Source organism: Rana temporaria, chromosome 3 (assembly GCF_905171775.1).
Source record: "Rana temporaria chromosome 3, aRanTem1.1, whole genome shotgun sequence".
Lineage (NCBI taxonomy): Eukaryota > Metazoa > Chordata > Amphibia > Anura > Ranidae > Rana > Rana temporaria.
Window position 1 is genome coordinate 91,048,233 of NC_053491.1, and position 25,777 is coordinate 91,074,009.

A 25,777-nucleotide genomic window follows, 5' to 3' on the forward strand; every position below is an offset into this window, starting at 1 on the left:
GGTGGAGAACCGCTTTAAGGCAATAGAATATTTTAGATAGGGAGAATAAGAATGTATTATACAGATTTTGTGTTACTATCAGACAAATATTACAAAACACAAATAGCTGGATTCAGTAAGACTTACGACGGCGTATCAGTAGATACGCCGTCGTGAGTCCGAATCAGCGCCGTCGTATCTTTAAGCGTATTCTCAAACTGAGATACGCTTCACTGTTGCTAAGATACGACCGGCGTAAGTCTCCTACGCCGTCGTATCTTAGCTGCATATTTACGCTGGCCGCTAGGGGCGTGTACGTGGATTTATGCCTAGAATATGTAAATGAGCAAGATACGCCTATTCACGAACGTACGTACACCCCCGTCGCAGTAAGCTACGCCGTTTACATAAGGCGTTTTTCAGGCGTAAAGATAAACCACCAAAAAGATGGCGCAGCCCAGGCAAGGTATGGACGTCGGAAGTGCCGTCGAATTTTACGTTGTTTGCGTGAGCCATACGTGAATGGGGCTGGGCGTAGGTGACGTTCACGTCTAAATCATTGAGTATTTCCGACGTAATTCTGAGCATGCGCGCATGCGCCGTACAAACGGCCCTCATTTACATGGGGTCACGGCTACTTTACATGTAGCACGCCCACTACCTGCCTAAATTGGGGTTACACCAGGCCATTTGCGCTACGCGAACGTAACTTAGGAGGCAAGTGCTTTGTGAATACAGTACTTGCCTCACTATGTTACGTCGGCATAGTGCAAATGGGGTGCGCTACGCCGGCATAAAGTTACGCCGCCATACGTGAATCTGGCTAAACTTGTGGAACAAATGGACACACTTGGAGCATCTCTTTCATCCCAAAAATGAAAAGTGATTTAAAAGAAAACACAAGCTTAAGAGCTGATTCACACAGGCGACTTGACAAGTCACGCTCCGTTCTGTACTATGGAGCCGTTCTAATAGGAGCGACTCAAGTCGCTCCGACTTAGAAAAAGGTTCCTGTACAACTTTGGGACGACTTGCATTGACTTCAATACAGAAGTCATTTTGCAAGTCGCCTCTGAAGTCACGTGCAGATCGCCTTGCCGAGTTGCTCAGCAAGTCATGTTGCCCCAGTGTGAACCGGCTCTTACAGTTCCAGTAGCCCAGGATATAATAATCCAATTCAGATACCTTCCCCAGACTTAATATACCCCAGTAAAGCGGTTTAAAATGTACAGAGCTGAAACAGGTGTTTTCTACATATGGATGATTTGAATGTCTTACATTTCAAACTTTGTGGTCAGTTATAACCTGCTTCTATTTTCTTTAGCTGCTGCAAAATATGTTGCCTAAAAGTACCTTTTGTGCACAGAACGCTATAGTTCTCACACTAATTCTCCACCATTGGTAAAGTGTATCTAAACCCAAGAAAAAAAATATATACAGTGGGGATCGAGAGTTTGGGCACCCCAGGTAAAAATTTGTATTAATGTGCATAACGAAGCCAAGAAAAGATAGAAAAATCTCCAAAAAGGCATCATATTACAGATTAGACATTCTTATATGTCAAAAAAAGTTTGATTTTATTTCCATCATTTACACGTTCAAAATTACAGAAAACAAAAAAATGGCATCTGCAAAAGTTTGGGCACCCTGCAGAATGTATAGCATGCACTGCCCCCTTCGCAAAGCTGAGACCTGCCAGTGTCATGGATTGTTCTCAATCATCGTCTGGGAAGACCAGGTGATGTCAATCTCAAAGGTTTTAAATGCCCAGACTCATCTGACCTTGCCCCAACAATCAGCACCATGGGTTCTTCTAAGCAGTTGTCTAGAAAGCTGAAAAAAGTTGACGCTCACAAAGCTGTAGAAGGCTATAAGAAGATAGCAAAGCATTTTCAGATGTCAATGTCCTCTGTTTGGAATGTAATTAAGAAATGGCAGTCATCAGGAACAGTGGAAGTTAAAGCAAGATCTGGAAGACCAAGAAAAATATCAGACAGAACAGCTCGTAGGATTGTGAGAAAAGCAATTCAAAACCCACGTTTGACTGCACGATCCCTCCAGAAAGATCTGGCAGACACTGGAGTTGTGGTACACTATTCCACTATAAAGAGATACTTGTACAAATATGGTCTTCATGGAAGAGTCATCAGAAGAAAACCTCTTCTACGTCCTTACCACAAAAATCAGCGTTTGAACTTTGCAAATGAACATATAGACAAGCCTGATGCATTTTGGAAACAAGTTATGTGGACCGATGAGGTTAAAATATAACTTTTTGGCCAGAATGAGCAAAGGTACGTTTGGAGAAGAAAGGGCACAGAATTGAATAAAAAGAACCTCTGTCCAACTGCGAAGCATGGGGGTGGATCAACCATGCTTTGGGGTTGTATTGCAGCCAGTGGCACAGGGAACATTTCACGAGTAGAAGGAAAATGGAGTCAATAAAGTTTCAGCAAATTTTGGATGGTAACTTGAAGCCATCTGTACAAAAGCTGAAGTTAAAGAGAGGATGGCTTCTACAAATGGATAATGATCCTAAACACACCTCAAAATCCACGGGGGATTACATCAAGAGGCGTAAACTGAAGGTTTTGCCATGGCCTTCACAATCTCCTGACCTCAACATAATTGAAAATCTATGGAGAGACCTTAAAAGAACAGACAGCCCAGAAATCTCAAAGAACTGGAAGACTTTTGTAAGGAAGAATGGGCAAAGATACCTCAAACAAGAATTGAAAAAGACTCTTGGCTGGCTACAAAAAGAGTTTACAAGCCAAAGGGGGCAGTACAAGATATTAACTCTGCAGGGTGCCCAAACTTTTGCAGACGCCATTTTTTTTGTTTTCTGCAATTTTGAAAGTGTAAATGATGGAAATAAAATCTAACTTTTTTTGACATATTATAAGAATGTCTAATCTGTAATTTGATGCCTTTTGGAGATTTTTCCATCTTTCCTTTGTTATGCACATTACTACAATTTTTTACCTGGGGTGCCCAAACTTTCGATTCCCACTGTATTGCAGCTTGACCAGATTTGGTGGCTGCAAGCCGTATTTTCACCTAGTGATCCTGCCAGTAACACACTTCCTGACCTAGGTTGACAATAGTCCCTCACAGTAATCTATGGAGAAGCAGGTCTGTCACCGTAGGAGAGGGAGTATGCTAGGACTACAGAATACCTCCGAGCCCTCTCCCCATCTCCATTACATGAGGGAGGGCATGTTTAGTTGACTCAAGTGAAATGGGCAGGGCAGTGAGCAGTTCACTGTATTCCTGTCCAACCAAACAGTTTGTTTGTTTGTGCTAATAGAACAGATGTAACAAAAACACTTCAAAAGTATATTTACCAGATCAAATAAGAGAAATTTGGTGTCGCTTTACCTACACTTTAAGTTGATTAATAACATTTCTCAGATTTATAAACCCCACATGAATCAACAGACTGTGAATAAACTAGACACAGTTTAGCATAGAGGGATTCTACCCTGTTTGCATTATTTAAACACATTGAAAAAGGTAATAAATGAGCCAGGATAATATACACCAATTTATTCTGCTGTGTCATACCTTTGCAACAGCAGCTGAGGCCACATCCAAAGCAGCAAACAGACGAGGTTTGTCCAGAGACATTTCTAAACAAAAATGATAGCAGATCAGCAGTGAAGATGTATGAAACAAAAATACACGCTTATTAATTAGTAACTTCCACTATATCAATGAAGAGAGAATAAAGCATCCCTGAGCAGGCATTCCTATTCATATCTATTGAGACAGCGGCTGCATGAACACAGCGGCTGCTCCCAAATCTGAAACCTGTGTGGTGCGTTTGCTTGTCCCTGATCTCACCCTGGGGGCAGCAGTTGTGCCTGTGCAGCGGTTGCATCCCAATGGATAGCTATGGGACTGCATGTAACACCTGTGTATCCCTGTGCTGGTAAAACATGGCCTGTACAGGACATGGATTAAATTGCCCTGTGTGAAGGAGACCATAGACTGAATAAATATTAAAGGTGATAATTCTGTTAGTCATGCTGACACCACTAGTCCTTTTTATAGTGGGATAAACTTTCACACAAAAATTACAACACAAAAAGTGTATTGCAAACTATTTCAGCTTGTGCCACTGGCTGATTGATAGAAACAATGTTGCGGAATGGTGGAGATTACCAACATGTGTGCAGATCTGTATGTAGGTACAGCAGGAACTGCCCGAATTTCGCTCTGTGTGTCTGTCTGTTCAACAAAAAAGTCTAATGACTGGCTTCTGTCCAACAGTCCTGCTGGAAAACCAGTATTTGATCAGGGCTTGAAGCCAATGGTTGCAGTGTTGATCAGTGTATTCTGTCTGGAAGGGGGAACCCCACTGTCAGAATACAATGGAAGGGGAGATCCCCATATCCATATCGCTTGTGTGGGGATCTGTGAGTTTTATACATCCCTGTGTATAGTTGCAATTTTGTGAAAGCAATCCCCAGCTCTAAAGACAGCCCTCTGTCTCTGTCCTTATCCACACATAAACAACTTCCATAGGCAGTAAAAAAAAAAAAAAGGAAATACAAAAGAAAGTGTTAAGCTCCCAATTGGAGGAGCACTCATGCTTTATCTCTATGTTCCAGCCAGTGACATATACTGTAAGACAAAGCTTTTTTTGAAGTACTGCAGGTAAGTTTGCCTGAGGGAAACTCAAACAGCTGATTGTGATGCACACTTGAGAATTTTTATACAGATCTCAACACATGCGAGTATATCCATCATTCTGCAACATTGTGTCTATCAATCAGCTGGTGGCACAAGCTGAATGTCGCCCGGTTCACACTGGTGCAACATGCGGTCCAACTTTGAGAGCACAAGTCGCATGACAAGTCGCACCCCATTAAGTGCAATGTAACCGTTCTAATAGGTTCCTGCACTACTTTTGGTGCAAATTCTGCACAAGTTGCATTGAATTCTATTAACCACTTGCCTACTGTGCACATACACCCCCTTCCTGCCCAGACGAGATTTTAGCTTCCGGCGCTGCGTCGCTTTAACTGACAATTGCGCGGTCGTGCAACGTGTGCCTTCCAAACAAAATTGACATCCTTTTTTTCCCCACAAATAGAGCTTTCTTTTGGTGGTATTTGATCGCCTGTGCGGTTTTTATTTTTTGGGCTATAAATAAAATAAGAGCGTCAATTTTGAAAAAAAACACAGTATTTTTTACTTTTTGCTATAATAAATATCCCATTTTTTAAAAAAATATATTTATTTTTCTAAGTTTAGGCCGATATGTATTATTCTACATATTTTTTGTAAAAAAAAAAAAAAAAAAAAAAAAAAAAAAAATCGCAATAACCTGGTTTGCGCAAAAGTTATATTGCCTACAAAATAGGGGACATAACATTTTATTTATTTTTTAGTAGGAATAGCGGCGATCTGCGTTTTTTTTTCAGGACTGCAACATTATAGTGGACACATCGGACACTTTTGACACATTTTTGGGACCTTTCACATTTATACAGTGAACAGTGCTATAAATATGCATTGATTACTGTATAAATGTGACTGGCAGGGAAGGGGTTAACCACTAGGGGACGGGGAAGGGGTTAAATGTGTAGCCTATTGAGTGTTCTAACTGTAGGGGGAGGGGGATGACTGGGGGAGGTGACCGATCTGTGTCCCTATGTACAAGGGTCACAGATCAGTCTCCTCTCTCCCTGACAGGACATGGAGCTCTGTGTTTACAGCAACACATTTGTGCCCCAACACAAGATAGTCCAAAACCGGTGGCTAAAGCTCAACACTTTTTTTTTTTTTCGTAAAATCTTTATTTTCAATTTTTGCAGAAAAAGAAGACAGTATAGTATAGACATTCCCAACATATGGGTGTAAACGTATTCATGGTACAAAACTGAATCCGAAAAACTGAAATGGCATCATGAAATAGCATCATTAGCAGATGTATAGGACATTGTAGGAGGCACACCTAAAAATAAAGTCCATCTGCAGGGAATATATTTATAGAACTAAAAGAAAAGGGAAGAAGGTGGAAGAGAACCCAAGCGAGAGGAGAGAGAGGGAAGGGAAAGGAAAAACATCAACAAAAAGGAATACGGAAAGCAAAATAGTCAACCCCGATCCCTAGGAAAACCAGCAATGGGAACATTAATCAATGTATATCATAGCAAATTCCCTGGTCAACCACTTAACAGTGATGGAGTAAACATTCTGAAAAATGGGTGCACAAAATCATAGCATTAGTTGTTTGCCCAAATAGTATAAAACTTGGTATAGTTGCCAGTACGTTGGTGTCTTCACTCCCCAGCCTCCATTATATCTTGCACCATCAGTAGCCATTCTTTCACTGTAGTGATAACCAAAGAATTCCAGTGTATCGAAATAAGGCATTTGCCCGCATAAGGTGGTGAGGCAATAATGAGCGCTTGTAAGACCCTATGGACATACAGAGCATCCGGAAAGTATTCACAGCGCTTCACTTTTTCCACATCTTGTTATGTTACAGCCTTATTCCCAAAATGGATTAAATTCATTATTTTCATCAAAATTCAACAAACAATACTCCATAAAATGACAACGTGAAAGAGGTTTGTTTGAAATCTTTGCAAATTTTATTTTTTTTCTTTGCTCAATACTTTGTTGAAGCACACGTTTTTGAGTAGGATGCTATAAGCTTGGCACACCTATTTTTGGGCATCTCCTCCCATTATTTTTGGCAAGACCTTTCAAGCTCCATCAGGTTGGATAGGGCTTGTCAGTGCACAGTCATTTTCAGATCTCTCCAGAGATGTTCAATTGGGTTCAAGTCTGGGCTCTGGCTGGGCCACTCAAGGACATTCACAGAGTTGTCCCATAGCCACTTCTTTGTTATCTTTGCTGTGTACTTATGGTTGTTGTCCTGTTGGAAGATGAACCTTCACCTAAGTCTGAGGTCCAGAGCGCTCTGAAGCACGTTTTCATCAAGGATGTATCTGCACAGAGCTGCATTCATCTTTCCCTTGATCCTGACTAGTCTCCCAGTTCCTGCCGCTAAAAAGCATCCCCACAGCATGATGCTACCACCACCACCATGCTTCACTGTGGGGAGGTATTGGCCAGGTGATGAGCAGTGCCTGGTTTCCTCCAGACAAGCCATTTAGGCCAAAGAGTTCAATCTTTGTCATGTGCCTTTTACTAAGGAGTGGCTTCCGTCTGGCCACTCAACCATACAGGCCTGACTAGTAGAGTGCTGCAGAGATTGTCGTTCTTCTGGAAAGTTCTTCTCTCTCCAAGAGAAATGCTTGAGCTCTGTCAGAGTGACCATTGGGTTCTTGGTCTCCTCTCTGACTAAGGCCCTTCTGCCCCGATCTATGTTTGCCCAGGCGGCCCGCTCTAGGAAGAGTCCTGGTGGTTCCAGACTTCTTCCATTTATGGATAATGGAGGCCACTGTGCTCACTGGGACCTGCAATGCTGTAGAAATTTGTATGTAGCCTTCCCCAGACCTTTTCCCCCCGATACAATCCTGTCTCGGAGGTCTACAGACAATTTCTTGGACTTCATGGCTTGGTTTGTGCTCTGGCACGCATTGTTAACTGTGGGACCTTATATAGACAGTTGTGTGCCTTTCCCAATTATGTCCAATCAACTGAATTTATCACAGGTGGACTTCAATCAAGTCGTAGAAACATCTCAAGAATGATCAGTGGAAACAGGATGCACCTGAGCTCAATTTATTTGTGTCATGACAAAGGCTGTGAATACTTATGTACATGTCATTTTTTCATTTTTTTTATACATTTGCAGATTTCAAACAAACCTCTTTTATGTTGTCATTATTGGGTATTGTTTGTAGAATTTTAAAGGAAAATAATTAATTTAATCCATTTTGAAATAAGGCTGTAACATAACAAAATGTTGGAAAAAGTGAAGCACTGTGAATACTTTCCGGATGCACTGTCTGTGGGTCATGAAATAACATAAGAAGAGGAGCATCCGCTATCTGGTGTTAGGTGACCCTGCCAATTATATTATGGATTTTCGTCCAGAAAGGTCTGAGAAGGGGACAGTCCCAACATAGATGTAAAAAAGTACCTCTCAGTTCACAACAAGTTTGTATAACTTCGAGCAGGTGTGTCAAACTCAATTTCATTGTGGGCCGCGTTAGCATTATGATTGCCCTCAAAAGGGCTGGTTGTATCTGTAAGATTAGATGTCCAGAGCATCCCCTCCCCTTACATTAGATGTCAAGAGCCACCCCACCATCATAAGTTGAGTCCCCCACTCCCCCTTACATCACAGTGCACCCCCCTTTCCTTATGCTGCTGCTGGGAAGAACCTGGATGCATTGCTTGAAAGCAGAAAGTAAGGGTCTGGAGTAGGACCATAGGAGGGCTGGGGGAGAGGTGCGAGGGCCCCATAAAATTGGCCTGGAGGGCTGGATTCGGCCTGCAGGCCTTGTGTTTGACACCTGTGACTTAGAGAGTAAGTGCTCTGAACCATCTCTGTCCAGGCATATAATGTAAAACCTGAAGAGTGAATAAGAATGGCTTGGCCTGCACTCTAAAAAATGTTTTAAGTTGGACAAATTTTCAGCTATCCCACGGTGTTGTTCCCCACTCCTGTCGGAGATCCAGTAGAGATTTCAACCCTGCACCCATGAGGAATCGGAAACTAGAGCTCACCTTTTAAGAGTTCCCGCGATGATGTGCCTTCAAGAAGCAGGGACTTGTTACTAGAAGATACCAGCACCTTCAGCTCCTCTGCTCTGGATATGTACTGACGCACCTGCAGAGAGTGTGATAGTAAAAAATGTAAATAATAGTCCCTGTTAAAGATCCTGTAGCACAACTACAAATGAAATGCATGCCTGAATATTCAACATAGGACAAAACTACTGTACACAGCCGAGACTGAAACAGCAGCATGCAGATGAGTTTTTTTTGTAAGCTTTCTCCTCCAATCAGCAAGCTCCAATTGTTGGAGTCACAACCTATAAAATGCAGTAAAGCCTGATTTGTTAACCCCTTAAGCTGGCCAAAGATGGCTCGAATCTTGACCTTTTTTGCAGGAACCAGACGAGATTTGATCCTTGTATGGACAGGCTGATTGTACCCAAGTCGAACTTTCGATTGACTTGGGTACAACTAGCATGTCAGATTTCAAGCATACGATTATTGCCAGAGGCTATAGCCTCTAGCAATAATCACTGTGTTCTCCCAGCAAGGACGGTTCCCCTCATGGAGGAATCAAGCAATTTGCTTTCCTGCAACAACGAATCATCTATGACCTACCTTACTCTACCAATGTAAATGATGATATGAAGGATATATTACAGGAGACTAGTACAATAGAAATTGAGCCATTTAAAAATACTATGAAAAAATATGTAAAAATTTGTAAAACAAAAAAAAAAGACCTACGTTATTTACCGGTAATGCAGTTTCTAGGAAAATTCCAGGACGGCACACCTGAGAGATGAGAAACTCCTCCCCACAGGAAACACAATCACTTGACAGCGGTTTTAAGTCCCCATCCTTCCCCTTGATCCTCAGTTTGTATAGAAGTAACTCCTGAACCTGGTTCAGAAGGGGAATCATTCCTCATAGGTACCATTTAGTGCTCAACAATTTTCCCTCCTTCACTGGGTGGGAAGTAGGCCTGCCGTCCTGGAAGGTTCCTAGAAACAACGTTCCCGGTAAGTAACGTAGGTCTTTTTCTTCTATCGCCTTTCAGGACGGCACACCTGAGAGGATAATCAAGCAACCTCAGGCCTACCTTAGGGTGGGACCACTGCCTGCAAGACCTTCTTGGCGAATGCTAGGTTCTGCAGTGAGCTTTACCTCCACTCCAAAAAGGCCTGATGAAGGGATCTTAGCTGGATCATGTGGTTGATCTGCAGGTCTACTCCACCGATGTCCCTGCCTTCCTCGCTTCGGATACAAAATCTAGGTGGAGTGGCCTCTTAAAGATGGAATCAGAAAACATGTTAAACTTGTAGGTTAGCAATGTTGCCTGTCTCAATCCTCTAGCAACCATAGACTACTGTGCCTGTAAGTGCTACTTAGAACAACTAAAAGAAAGGTTTTGCTGTGTGGGGAGAAACACTCAAAAACTGAGTATCAAGGGGAAGAGTGGGGGACTTAAAACAGCTGTCAAGTGATTGCGTTTCCTGCGGGAAGGAGCCTCACATCTCTCAGGTGTGCCGTCCTGGAAGGTGATAGGAGAAATGTAATATATTTTTTAAATAATGTAAATAATTAAATGGTTGTCTTCTATAATAGCCCACACTTATACTCCAAGAAGAAATATTCTGATACTGTGTATAGGGCCTATATGAATCATGTGTTGCGTGCATTGTCCAACATATATGCTAGCCCAAGAAAAAGACAATTATCCATAGGCATGATGCAAATATAGCTTGATGTCTATGCCATCAATGAGGATATTGACTAGCCAGTAAATTAAATTATTATTCAAACTACTACTATGGAAGCAATATAAAGTACAGGTAAACCTTAGCTGAATGCCATGTTTTTTTCTAAATCGCTATGAATCATAAACAATACCCATGGTTTATTTTTAATAAAATAATGTTTCCGCCTTTTCTGTTGCATCTCAGGATTGCTGATCCTCTGAACTATTTTAGAAACGGTTGCACATCATTGAACAGCGCGGGTTACTTAATAATGACAACTTTGTGCTATGTCTGTGTAACATGCGTCAGTTTGTAGTCTCCATTGGGAGAGTGTGTAACAAAATGTCAGTGTAGGAAACGCATATGGAAAACAGGAACATGGCATTGTCACCCAATAACATGAAATAACTTTAGATGGACCTTAATGGCAGGATCTCCACATATTTTAATGAAAACTACAGATAAAAAAAAAAAAAATTACTTTTGACCCCCCCCCTCCCTGCCCCCTTACTTGATCCCTCCTTTTTTACTTATTTATTCTCTTCTTTGCTGGTTTCTAGTTTATGTTCTCATTGTTGATGTTGCACTTTTGTATCTACTGGAGAACCTTAGGATTTATGAGGTTATGAAGAAGAGCAACACTGTAATTTTATGCTTGACCTTTCCCTATTTAAGAAATCCTCTCCACAAACCATACTATAATAAGGAAACGTGAGAGGAAGAGTGTGAGATTCTAGCTAAAATGTCTTATAAAAAGTAGAATGCAGGGCTAATGCCAACTAATCTCAGACTTTGTTCACACTTGTGCAGATGGTTCCCCCTGTGGGTTCACACCTGTTTGTGTGGCGGTGGCAGCAACCGTCCACACAGAAAAACGCAGGAGATGCGTGCAGGTGCAATTTATCCTAATAGTACCCGCACCCACTGGAAATCGCAGCAGCTGCTTCCTGCACTAGAAAAAGCACTGCATTTGCAGTTTCTGTGCGTGCTGAGATTTAAAAAATGGAGCAGGGACCTATTTCCCTGCGTTTCAGGAGGCACGACAGTCCATTAAAATGAATGGGCTACCATATCCACGTAAAATCCCACACAAGTGTGAACCAGGCCTAACTAATGTATTCACAGCACTTCACTTTTTCCACATTTGTTAGGTTACAGCCTTATTCCAAAATGGATTCAATTCATTATTTTCCTCAAAATTCTACAAACAATACCCCATAATGACAACGTGCAAGAAGTTTATTTGAAATATTTGCAAATTTATTTGGAAAAAAAAACAACACGTACATAAGTGTTCTCAGCCTTTGCCATGACACTCAAAATTTAGCTCAGGTTATCCTGTTAACACTGATCATCCTTGAGAAGTTTCTACAACTTGATTGGAGTTCACCTGTGGAAAATTCTATTGATTGGACGTGATTTGGAAAAGCACACACCTATCTATATAGAGTCCCACAGTCAACAGTGCATGTCAGAGCACAAACCAAGCCATGAAGGTCCAAGGAATTGTCTGTAGACCTCCAAGACAGGATTGTATCGGGGCACAGATCTTGGAAAAAGTACAGAAAGATTATGGAGAAGTTTGGAACCATCAGGACTTTTCTTAGAGGGGGCCGCCCAGCAAAACTGAACGATCGGGGAGAAGGGCCTTAGTCTGGCAAGTGACCAAGAACCTGATCGTCACTCTCACAGAGCTCCAGCGTTTCTCTGTGGAGAGAGGAGAACCTTCCAGAAGAACGATCTCTGTATTCGTCCACCAATCAGGCCTGTATGGTAGAGTGGCCAGATGGAAGCCACTCCTCAGTAAAAGGCACATGGAAGCCTGCCTGAGGTTTGCTAAAAGGCACCAGAAGGACTCTCAGACCATGAGAAACAACATTCTCTGGTCTGATGAAACAAAGGTTGAACATTCTGGCTTGAATGGCAAGCATCATGTCTGGAGGAAACCAGCCACCACTCATCACCTGGCCAATACCATCCCTACAGTGAAGCATGGTGGTGGCAGCATCATGCTGTGGGGATGTTTTTCAACATCAGGAACTGGGAGACTAGTCAGGATTGAGGGAAAGATGAATGAGGCAATGTACAGAGACATCCTCGATGAAAACCTGCTCTAGCGCCCACTGGACCTCAGAGTGGGGCGAAGATTAATCTTCCAACAGGACAACGACCCTAAGCACACAGCCAAGATAAAAAAGGAGTAGCTATGGGACAACTCTGTGAATGTACTTGAGTGGTTCAGCCAGAGCCCAGACTTGAACCCGATTGAACATCTCTGGAGAGATATGAAAATGGCTGTTGCACCGCCCTCCCCATGCAACCTGATGGAGATTGAAAGATCCTGCAAAGAATAATGGGAGAAACTGCCCAAAAATAGGTGAGCCAAGCTTGTAGCATCATACGCAAAAAAAGGTTGAGACTGTAATTGGTGCCAAAGGTGTTTCAACAAAGTATTGAGCAAATGCAGTGAATACTTATGCACATGGGATTTATTTTTAAAATATTTTCATAGATTTCAAAACTTCCACGTTGTAATTATGGGGTATTGTTTGTAGAATGTTAAGGAAAATAATGAATTGAATCCATTTTGGAATAAGGCTGTAACATAACAAAATGTGGAAAAAGTGAGGCGCTGTGAATTATTTTCGGATGCACTGTATAAAAGAAAGAAAAAAAAAAAAAACTGTGCTTGTATGAATAAAAACAAACCCAAACACAGTTCCATAATATTCCAAACATCTACAGAGTCGCATTAGATAAGTAAAAAGTTGCACCCATATATTACAAACAAATGCCATTAAAATTAAGTCCAAAAAAAGTGAAAATTATAAAGTCCAAAAAGTTGAGAATGTGGAATCCTTGTCAATACATCTGCAATATAGACACCATCCGTCACCAAGAGCGAGATCTTGTCTAGAGCACCACCACCTATATTCGGACAAAATGCCCGCTTACCAGCTCAAAAGGGACCTCCTATCACAGAAGGTCAGCAAAGATTGTGGCTACACACCCAGCCAGGTCCTTTCGATGATGTTTAAAGATCCATAAGTGCAGACCATCCAGATGATGCTTCCATACAACCATCCCCAGAAATACAAAAAAAGGTCCAAATAGTGTAAAATCTTATGGAAAATGTATTAAAATAAAAGTAAGGTTGCACTTACATCAAGGTAATGTTAAAAACGCCTTATTAGCACTCTCGTCGGATGGCGAAAAACAAGAAGCCCGCACTTCTAGGAATCGAAAAACGCGATGATGCCAGCACGTCACTCTTCTCTATGCGTTTCGTCGCACATTGACGTCGTTTAAACAGATGGCCCGTAAGAGCTTTACCAGCCATTGCTAAGCACCTGCTCCTCACCCCTGCAGCTGCTGCTGACTGATAAAAGGGAGATGGATCATGTGACTAGACAGGAGCAAGCTGAAAATAGGTAGTGTGTGTCTGTATATATATATATATATATATATATATATATATATATATATATATATATATATATATACACACACACACACACACACACACACACATATACATACATACACACACATACCTTTTTTTCACGTTAGTCAGCATAGGTGTTAACAGAGAGAATTTTTACGTTAAATCGGTTGTAGCCCAAAAAATAGGATTTTTGTACTCACCGTAAAATCCATTTCTCTGAGTTCATAGACGGACACAGCATCCTTGACAGTAAGGTGCATAAACCCTCCTGTCAATGATGCTGTGTCCGTCTATGAACGGAAGAGAAAAAGCTTTAAAGCATAAAAAACAGCACAGTTCTTATGCTGTGTAATTTGTCCCTTTCTATCATCTAAAATACCTGGCTGATCCTGCCTGGTGCTGAACTCCCCTCTGTAAACTGTTTATATGCCTCAGTCATCCCTCTACTCTCCTCTCCTCTCCCCCCCCTGCCTCCCTGTCTGTCAACTAGTCTCTGCTGATCTGCAGCTAAAATAACTTTGTTATGTTCATACAATACCCTGTGTTGGATAACATTATGTTCCCCAGTGTATGTGCTTTATAAAAAAATATGTGGCTTCACACCTTATTTCAGAGTGCCGCTCGACGCTCACATGACCACCCGCCACTCTCCTCTTCAAGTGAGAGCTGTGCTCCGAAATAAGGTGTAAAGCGACATATTTTTTACAAAGCACATATACTGGGGCACATAATGTTATCTAACACAGGGGATTGTATGAACATAACAAAGTGGCTTCAAAACCAATTAAGGTCTATGTTACCTTGTTGGTGTGAATATTTGTAACCTACTATATTTTTGTTGAAAAACTCAATACAAAATGCATTTAAAGGAAAATTACCTTTGAAACTACTATAAACATGTGAAAGTTGGCTTACATACATGCATTGCCCACTAGTCGTAGATGCCAGCAAGTTAAAAATACCAACCTGAGATGCAACCATAATAAAATAATGCTTACTAACCTTTGAGCGTATGGCTTCTTTCCGTCGGATGTCTGTTTCATCTACCAGAGAAAAGGCAGAACAGTTTAACAGGGTTAACAAGGTGCAATTCAAATGTTTGTTACCCCAACATTTCATATTCCTGATATGTGTGTCTGTTGTACCATGTACAGTGGCTATAGAAAAAAATCACCCCCCGCTTTGCAGCCTGAAATGAAGACAGACACAGTTTGTTTTATCTAGCTGTATTTATTTAGTGCAACTTATAACATCCAAGTGGAAGACATAACACCAACATGTCAGAAAAAATAAATAACAACAGAATTACTGAGTTGAAAATAGGATCACCCCTCCTAAAAATGACTTGTAAGCTTTCAGCTGTGGTCATTTTAGCTCAGCATGGAAAAAGCTTTCCTGGAGAATTTTAGTCCCTGGTAGTGCAACTTAAGCAAATAATCATCTATGGGTGGCAGGGGACTGTCAAAAGATCTCTGGGATAAATTTGTGGACAGGCACGAGTCAGGGATGGATACAAAAAATAAATAAAAAATAACAGGCTTTTATCAATGCCTAGAAGCACAGTAAAGTCTATTATTAAGAAGTGGCAGGTATTTGGTACAATAGAGACCCACCCTGGATCAGGACGTCACACTAAACTGGATGAAAAAGCCAGGAGGAAACTGGTCAGAGAGGCTACCAAGAGGCCTACAGCAACTCTAAATAAGTTGAAAGAATTTATGACAAAGAGTGATCATTGTGTGCATGTGACAACAATATCACAAATTCTCCACAAATGTGGCTTGTATGGGAGGGTTGCAAGAAAAAAAGCCACTCCCCAAGAAAGGCCACATGTAGTCACGACTGAACTTTGCCAAAAAGGCACCTAGATTCGGAGGCCACATGGAAAAAGGTGTTATGGTCAGATGAGCCTAAAATGGAACTATTTGGCCTTAAAACCAAAACAAAATGTCTGGTGGGAATCCAATACAGCTCACCATCCAAATGACACCATTTCTACAGTAAAGCATGGAGGTGGTAATATCCTATTATGGGGGTGTTTCTATGCAGCAGGGACTGGAGCACTTGTCAGGATGGAAGAAAAATACCATCAAATTCTTGAGGAAAATCTGCTGCCCTCTACCGGAAAGTTGTCAAATAGGAAGAAGGTTTACCTTATAACGCACACAGAAAAAAGAACCACACAGTGGTTGAAGGAGAAAAAGGTGAATGTCCCTGCATGGCCTAGTCAGAGCCCAGACTTAAACCACATTGAAAATCTGTGGAATGACTTAAAGTGTAAGTTCACCTTTACAGAAAAACCTGTAAGGTGAACTTACACAGGACCCCCCCCCCCCCCCCCCCAGTCCTGCTGACCTGGACTGCAGCAATCTCCCGTTCTAAGCCCCGGTATATCTGTGTCAAGAGTCCGGGGCTTAGAAATCCCTTTGGCAACCACGCATCTTATCCATAACTGACAAGATAGGCTATGTGGCTGCTGATTGGTCGGCGCCGCCTATGTGACCGCACTGATTAATTTGAGTGCTCCGAAACGTCCCGTCTGACGAGGTACGTTTTGGACATTCAGCTCAGGGGATTTCTAAGCCCTGGACTTCTGATGCAGATATACAGTAGATTGCCGTGGTCCAGGTCAGCTGGACCGGGGGCGAGGAGGGGGCCCTGTGTAAGTTCACCTTACAGATTTTTTCTGTAAAAGTGAACTTACCCTTTAAAGACTGCAGTCCACAAATAGTCACCATCAATGTTAACTGAACTCGATTAGTGCTGCAAAGAAGAGTGGGCAAATATTACAAAGTCTAGATGTGCAAAGTTGGTAGAGACATATTCCAACAGACTGAAAGCTGTAATTAAAGCAAAAGGTGGTTCAGCAAAATACTGACACAAGAGGGTGATCCTTTTTACAACTCAATTACTATGTTTTTGTTTAGGTTTTTTTCTGAAATGTTGGTGTTACATCTTTTACTTGGAAGTTATAAGTTGCACTAAGTAAATCGTGTGTCTTCATTTCAGGCTGCAAAGCAAAACATTTTTATTATTTTAAAAAGGAGGCGATTCTTTTCTATACAAAAACAAAAAGGGAAGAGATCACACATACGCCCTAGTGTAATGCAGCTTGAATAAGATAGCGGCCCTCTAATGTGGCCCGTGACCTCCTACTCTGGGATGGCGGGTTGGCAAACACAGATCGCAGGTTGCCATCCCAGAGCATCAGTAATGTGAATGAAGCTGGCGGTACAGGAAGCAAGTGGCTGTGGAGAAGAGCCACAAAAGCTGATGCTGCCTGTATAGAGCCGGCTTCTGTCATAGTCAGAGTGATACCAAATGTGCTCTGCCTGGGACAGTAACAGCCTGCGATACCTGAATGAAAGACTGTTATTTGACTGCCCCTTATGGGTTTTACTTCCATTATATATATATATATATATATATATATATATATATATATATATATATATATATATATATATATATATATATATATATATATTCCTGTACCCTGTGTACAATATTTGGTGATCCTGTCAGTCCTCGGCTTTCCCATTTCAAACTCACCATGCTAGGCACTGAAGCACATCCTTCCCAGCATGGTTAGTTTACTGGCTGAGCTGGAATCTTAGATTGTGAAATGAGATGATCAGATGATCAAACCCATGAGGACATGCCGCCCCCGCAAAGCTATTTAATGGGAAGATCAGTGTACTGCTGTTTTTCCTTCCCCAACTCATATACACACACGCACACGTACGGAAACCCTTTTCCTTTCACTTTTTTAAACTGAATGGGTTGTTTTACAGAGTAAGGGTTCTCATATACTATAAGCTTTTGGCATTTACTTTGACAGTGTTAACATTACTCAACCCACCCTACTGTACAGCACAAAGTACTTGTTCATTTAAAACATATTATCCAGCAAGTATTACAAGGTACAAAATAAAAAAAATGATTATAGTAAAAGACAGCAAGGTTTGTAATACACACGTCTGTGTTTCATATAAGAGAAACTCAACTCCCACTACCAACTGATATCCATGACATTCTGGTGAGTAGATGCCAAAGTATGTGGACAGCATCCATCAGCACATATAGTAACAGCATTAACTACTTCCATTGCAACACCCCAACATAAGTATATTTAAAAGTAGATTAGATTTACTGGAACATAGGCACCCTGTCTCTGAGAACAGATCTGAGTGAGAAAATAAAATAACTAAACATTAACGAAAGTGCGTGTTACATCTTAAGTATGCGATGCTGTTCCCGGCAAGACTGCGAGTAGAAGAGGATGGTCGACCACAGTTTTTTGATACCCCAGCAGCGGCCGCGGAATGGTTGGATCGAAAAGGCAGACGGGTATAGTCTGGAAGCTGTGAGTACAGTTGCTGGGGTGAGAGAGTTGGGGTAACTAGTTTGTGCCCCCCCCCCCCCCCATTTTTGGGGTTTTTTTTTTTTTTTTTTTTTTTATATTCTATTTTGCTCGGGAGAGTATACAGAGTAAGCGGCCTCTGAATCGTGGCATGTGCAGGACCCAGCGGAAGCGTGGGATGCGAAGGCCTGCTTAAATTATGTGGAAGATGGCCTCCAGAGAACAGGTATCCTGTTTGTTCTGCCCATCCTGCTATACCCCAATAGGCACCTTGTTATTTACCTAAAGGGAACAGAGCACAAACATGGGGGATGGAAGGATTGTATGAAGGGAGTGATGGAGGTCGTTTCTCAATATTTTTTTTTGGGGGGTGGGGAGGGGGGGGGGGTTATATAGAGTTTGGCCGGAGATGCATCCCTGCGGGGTGGTGAACTAGTATGGAGTCGCCAGAATGCGAGTACAGAATGGAACTGTGATCGAGAAAATGCACCGTGTATATTGCACAGCAGGAGGAGCAGAGACCAGTACAACCAGTGTTCCCCTTTTTTTTTTTCTTCTTTATTGAAGGTTTTCTTTTTCCTTTTTTTTTCAGGAAACCCTTTTTATTGGTTGTGTAATAGGAGTTGAATATTTCCTGCTAATACTACACGTGGGGTTCAGTGGAAATCGCCCCTGAGGGAATGTTTACTGCACCAGAGATATGTAATGACCTGAAAATAAGATATGTGCCTCCAGTTAGCCTAGGCTGCTGGATGTTTCTGGTGTTGTACCTTTTTGGTTTTAGGTTGGGGGATCCAATGCCTACGCCAAGTTGGGGAGGTGATGGGCTGGGAGGGGGGAGGGGTGGGTTCAGGTTGGGCCACCGTTGTGGACCAGGGGAAGTTGAACAATACGTACTAAACAATAGAGATGTAAAGGAATATGTACAGTGTGCTGCCAGTGTTATGATGGGGAAGTGTACCAGGATGTTTATGATAGAATTGAATGGCCCAGGGATCAGATATAGCCGAGGGGCAAGATGGTGTGAAGATGTACCATGACGACACTTAAATTTATGACGTGGAACGTCAGAGGTGTGAGGAATAAAATTAAACGCACAGCAGCACTCGCGTTCTTAAAAGCACAGAAAGCCAATATTATAGCGCTCACTGAGACACATGTAACGGGCCACTTACAATCGGCACTGAAGCGCCCGTGGGTAGGATGGGCCTATCATAGTACTCACACCAATTTTTCCAGGGGGGTGTCACTGCTGGTGACAAAATCCACTCCGTTTGAGCCCATATCTGTAAGATCTGATGTTTCAGGGAGATATATATTTGCCCATGTGAACCTGGGAGGTCTGCCTATGCTACTGTTAGTGTGCTATATCCCCCCCCCGTACAGTTCGGAAGTCATATCTGAGGGATTGGCCTTTATGGCACAACACCCGACTGTACAGGCAGTGTGGATGGGGGATTTCAACATGACGATGGACCCTTTCATGGATAGGCCAAAAAGGGGTGAGAGAACAGATGACGTGATCAGACAAACTAGACTAAGCCGACTGTTTACAGAATTTGCCCTGGTAGATGTATGGAGGGAGAGGAACCCGGGGACCCGGGCCTACTCATGCCACTCGACTAGCTATGCCACTATGTCCCGCATAGACTATGTGATGGTGTCGAAATTGCTCATGCCCAGGGTGGTGGGGGCTGGATTTGCTCCTAGGGCCTTATCGGACCATGCACCTTGCTGGATTCTACTGTGTATCTCGGGAGACTCACCCCGGAGTATATGGAGGCTTAATCCATTCTGGTTGACAGCACTGACAGACCATGACAGCATAGAAAGAGAGTTTAATTACCTTCTGGCCGAGGGGCGTGGGGGGGAACTGGTTTCTTCCGGGTGGGATGAATTTAAAATCCAGGCGCGTAGAGTTCTTAATACTAAAATTAATAGACTGAAGGAATCATCAAGGCTAGTAATATGCAAGTCGGAGGAGGTGCTTCAGAATTTGGAAGAGGCATATAACACTCAGCCGTCCTCTGAGAACTTGTCAAAAGTGAAGGTACAGGCAAGGGTGGTATCTCAACTGCATCTAGAGAAGGCCAAGCAGCGGGTATTTTTCTGTAAAACTCGGGTATACGAACATGGGGAGAAGGCAGGGAAAATGCTAGCATACCTGGCACATTTAGAGGATAGGCCACCGGTAGTGGTCTCATTGGCGGGGCCTGATGGTACGGTCATTACGGATCCGCCGAGGGTGGCTGAACAGTTTAGGCAATTCTACGAAGATCTTTACCGCTCACAGAGTCACCATACTACACAGGAGGTGCAGGCCTATTTACATACGTTGAGATTCCCCAGACTGAGAGTAGAACAGACACGGGAGCTGGAGGCCCCTATTACCACTCAAGAAATAGCCACAGCGATTTCGCAACTAGCTAAATCCAAAGCCCCGGGGTTAGATGGCCTCCCCCTAGAATTTTATGCTACGTATTCTGAGACTCTTGTCCCTAAGCTGAAAGAACTATTTCAATCCATGTTTGATCGGGGGGAAATCCCATCCTCTATGCAGGAGGCGCAAATAATTGTTTTGCCCAAGCCGGGTAAAGACCCACTGTACCCAGAGTCCTATAGACCTATCTCATTGCTACCAGTGGACATTAAAATCCTAGCTAAAATTTTATCATCTAGACTAAATGCAGTCATATTATCCCTGATACACCCAGACCAGACTGGGTTTATGCCTGGGAAAAACACAGCAATGAATATTAGACGGCTTTTTATGAATATTCAGGCCCAACACGATAATGTAGGTACTCGGGTGGTGGTAGCGCTAGATACAGCTAAGGCATTCGACTCCGTTGAATGGCTATATCTGTGGGAGTGCTTGAAAAATTATGGGATTGGCCCTAAATATATCAGGTGGGTGAAGTTATTGTATCAGACCCCCAGAGCCAGGGTATTCGTAAATGGCTGGCTCTCAGAACAGATTTCACTAGAGAGAGGAACAAGACAGGGATGCCCACTGTCGCCTTTGCTATATGCACTGGCTGCAGAACCGTTGGCGATGGCCATTAGAACGAGCCCGGATGTGGTAGGACTGAAGAAGGGGGAGACATGGGACAAAATAGGTCTGTATGCGGATGATACAGTATTGTACTTGGCCGATCAGGGCCCCTCACTACAGGCAGCATTAAATATTATAGAGACAATTGGGAAATACTCAGGGCTTAAAATAAACTGGGATAAATCCCGGATCCTCCCATTAGATCATTTCCCCCCGCAGGAGATTGTGCCAGAATTACCTTTGAAAAGAGTAGATGAGATTAAATATCTAGGGGTGAAAGTTACACGAAACCTTAAAGAATATGTCCCTTTAAATGTAGAACCCCTCTTTCATACCATTAAATCTAGAACACAGGCATGGACGAGACTGCCCTTGGGAGTAATGGGTAGGATCAACTTAGTGAAAATGATACTATTACCCAAAATTTTGTATATAATATGGCATGCCCCTTTATATATACAGCAGAAGGTGTTTAAGCAGATGGAGGCAATTTTGAACTCTTTTGTATGGGGATCGAGTAGACATAAACTAGCCTGGCACATTCTTAAGAATCCCACGGAGGAGGGGGGATGCGCTTTACCAGACATACAAGACTATTATGTGGCATCCCAACTATCTCATGTGTTTTTTTACAACACCTCAGAGTCACAGAGGTACAGGGCCCTGGTGTGTAACAAACCTGGCAGTATATTTCACACTCCCACACAGGCAATATTTAGGAAGGGTAAGGGAAATGGTGGATCATCCAGATTTGAAGCAGAAATACTAAGCCACCACCAGAAAATTTGGGACATTACTCTCAAGAGGCAGGGAAGATCTCAGTTCCACTCACACACGCCGTTATGGTATAATGACTCCCTGCCTGAACTGGCCAGGGTGCCAGATCCACAAATATGGGCAGCATATAGGGTGCAGTTTCTTTCGCAGGTACTAACAGAGACAGGAGTTAAATCACTCTCAGAACTAAGAGCGGAATTTGCAATTCCCCAACAATTTCAGTTCCGATATTTGCAGCTTAGACATGCAATCAGGAGACAGGTAGCCAATTTAGCAGTAGACCTACGACCAATACCGGTGTTAAATATTATTTTTGGATCGGAGTCAACCAAACTCATATCCAACCTATACTATGCTCTTCGACAAAAGAAGATAGGAGAGGTGTCACAAGTGGCCAAAATACGGTGGGAACAGGACGTAGGACCCATAGAGGACGAGGACTGGAGTGAAATTTTGGAGGGGGTCAAGTTGGCATCTCCTAAGCTCTCGGATAGACTGACACAACTGTACATTGTCCACCGGGCGTATTTGACACCGGGAAGACTGGCTAAGTTTCAATCAACAAGGAGCTCCAGGTGTCCCATGTGTAGCTCCAACACGAGCTCTTTCTTCCATCTGATATGGGAGTGCACGGATATGCAGGCGTACTGGTTGCAGGTGACACGATTCTTACATGACAACATGGGATCCCCGGTGGGCATGGACCCGAAGATTTGCTTATTGGGGCTTTTCCCAGATATTGATGCGGATAAATACCAGACCATATTCATTAATGAGACGTTGTTTATGGCTAGGAAAATGGTGGCTAAAGTATGGATGAGAGCAACTGCCCCATCTCTACAGGATTGGAAAAGGGAGGTGAACACCACCCTGCCATACAGAAAGTTTATATACATACACCGGGGCAGGCCACAAAAATTCTCCAATGTATGGGACAGGTGGCTAGAAGATGGAGAAACGTGCACAGTATAGGATGATGAATATGTGGCATCTCGAGATTAGAGAGAAGGGTAATGGAGGGTGGGTATGGTCCCAGATATTAATAGATGCATAAGGTATGGGTTGCTAGAAGAGTTGAAATGTGGGAGGTGTAGAGCTCAGTGAATATTTGGCCAGAAAACTTTGTATTTGTATAGACGGGAAAGGACTTGATGACATGCATTTACTGTATAACGGTACATTCTTGATTCGTACTGCTGTATGTGTGTACTTTGTATTTACATCTCAATAAACTTTGACTTCTTAATTAAAAAAAAAAACATTAACGAAAGCTATTGTTGAAAATGTAGTTCAGTCCTCTGCTAAACGCACATTGATCAGCCTACTGCTTTTTTATGCACGCAAGAACATTGCCATGCATTGGAAGAAGCCTACACCCCCCTCCCTGGTGCAGTGGAGACGCCTGGTGAACACCAGCCTTCCCCTGTATAAGGACACATACATTAATCGAGGGTGCCCCCAGAAATACGACAAAATATGGCGAGCCTGGCTGGCTGACTCTGAAACTGCTGGCTGAATACCTGAGGTGACTGACGTGCTTGCCCTAGGGGCCTAGACAATGCCCCTCTACTGAATGTGCCGACTGGTGCACCGGCGCGTCGAGGGAGTATGATAGGGGTGGGGGGGCGCTCTTTACCCCCCCCCCCCTGCCGATATTCATCTGTCAAGTGTAGCACATGGATGAAGTCTATGATGACATGCAAATCGATTCATGGTATATGCATATGAGCTGTGTATTTGTCTAATGTCTTTTTGTTGTATTGTTTGAAAATCTGAATAAAAACAATTTAAAAAAAAAAAAAAAAAACAACATTAACGAAAGCTAAAATACTTTAATACTGACAGTGCAAAGAAGGGACGAAATATTCCAAAGCTCGGCAGTACAAGCTGAGTGCTGCTGAATAATCTCTTGCTCCATCTCTCTCCACTGCCTCAGCCACCAGAGATGTCTGTGTAAGAGTAACAACAAAACACAAGGAAAAATAAACCTGACACAGAATACATGTACACAAGAAATAATTTACAGTACCCATTAAATACACAGAACATGCAATTTTTACTCACAGCTTTCTGTAAGGATTCTGCACAGGGCATGTGCTCCAAGTCTACAAATGGGTGGTTGAAGAAGTCTGGGAAGGAGATACGACAATCTGGGTCTCTCTCCAAAAGTCGCTGAAGGAGATCCCGGCATTCAGGGGACACCCGTGGCCTTGAAGGAAGCTAAGAGTAAAAGATCTCTGAGAGTTAATTTAAAAACAAACTCATAAAAGTTGACCCAAACCAATGTTTTCACTTTAACATCTTAAAAAAAAGCTCTGAAAGTATAAATTGGGCATCTTGTACCTACTCCAACTCTAGTCTGTGTATGGGTATACAGTGCATCCGGAAAGTATTCACAGCACTTCACTTTTTCCACCTTTTGTTATGTTACAGCCTTATTCCAAAATGTATTAAATTCATTATTTTCCTCAAAATTCTGCAAACAATACCCCATAACAACATGATAGAAGTTTGTTGGAAATCTTTGCAAATTTATTAAAAATAAAAAATGAAAACAATCCCATGTACATAAGTATTCACAGCCTTTGCTCAATACTTTGTTGAAGCACCTTTGGCACCAATTACAGCCTCAAGTCTTTTTGAGTATGATGCTACAAGCTTGGCACACCTATTTTTTGACAGTTTCTCCTATTATTTTTTGCAGGACCCCTCAAGCTCCATCAGGTTGGATGGGGAGCATAAGTGCACAGGCATTTTCACATCTCCTCAGAGATGTTCAATCGGGTTCAAGTCTGGGCTCTGGCTGTGCCACTCAAGGACATTCACAGAGTTGTCCGGTAGCCACACTCATTTGTTATCTTGGCTGTGTGCTTAGGGTCGTTGTCCTGTTGGAAGATGAACCTTCGGCCCAGTCTGAGGTCCAGAGCGCTCTGGAGCAGCTTTTCATAAAGGATGTCTCTGTCCATTGCTGCATTCATCTTTTCCTTGATCCCGACTAGTCTCCCAGTTCCTGCAACTGAAAAACATCCTCACAGCATGATGCTGCCACCACCATAATTCACTGTAGGGATGGTATTGGCCAGGTGATGAGCGGTGCCTGATTTCCTCCAGACGTGACCCTCCAGGCAGGCTGTCATGTGCCTTTTACTGAGGAGTGGCTTCCGTCTAGCCATTCTACCATACAGGCCCGATTGGTGGAGTGCTGCAGAGATGGTTGTTCTTCTGAAAAGTTCTCCTCTCTCCACAGAAAAATGCTGGAGCTTTGTTAGAGTGACCAGCAGTGGTTCTTGGTCAGCTCCCTGACTAAGGCCCTTCCCCCTCGACCTCTCAGTTTGGGCAGGCAGCCTGCTCTAGGAAGAGTCCTGGTGGTTCCAAACTACTTCCATTTACAGATGATGGAGGCCACTGTGCTCATTGGGACCAGAGCACTTTTTGCGATTCGGGATTCCTTTTTTTCCCACAAATAGAGCTTTCTTTTGGTGGTATTTGATCACCTCTGCGGTTTTTATTTTTTGCGCTATAAACAAAAATAGAGCGACAATATTGAAAAAAAATTAATATTTTTTACTTTTCTGTAATAAATATCCCCCAAAAATATATAAAAAAACTTTTTTTTCCTCAGTTTAGGCCGATACGTATTCTTCTACATATTTTTGTAAAAAAAATAAAAAATTGATTGATTGGTTTGCACAAACGTTATAGCGTTTACAAAATAGGGGGTATTTTATGGCATTTTTATTCATATTTTTTTTTTACTAGTAATGGTG

The 25,777-nt window shown here is 42.5% G+C and overlaps 1 protein-coding gene across 3 annotated transcripts in view; it reads right to left on the minus strand.

Moving 5' to 3' along the window:
• The window catches only part of ULK3 (unc-51 like kinase 3), a 51,211-nt gene that overhangs the window by 7,784 nt on the left and 17,650 nt on the right, over positions 1-25,777 (minus strand). For 2 of the 3 annotated variants that reach the window (XM_040342961.1, XM_040342962.1), the window contains 5 exons: positions 24,075-24,230; positions 23,854-23,959; positions 14,818-14,858; positions 8,638-8,740; positions 3,547-3,611 (listed from right to left, as the gene is read on the minus strand). In XM_040342961.1, the coding sequence (XP_040198895.1) occupies positions 3,547-3,611; positions 8,638-8,740; positions 14,818-14,858; positions 23,854-23,959; positions 24,075-24,230 (471 nt within the window). Of the gene's footprint in view, positions 1-3,546; positions 3,612-8,637; positions 8,741-13,325; positions 13,750-14,817; positions 14,859-23,853; positions 23,960-24,074; positions 24,231-25,777 lie in introns of those variants that run through there. The other variant, XR_005747861.1, reaches the window with a different exon arrangement.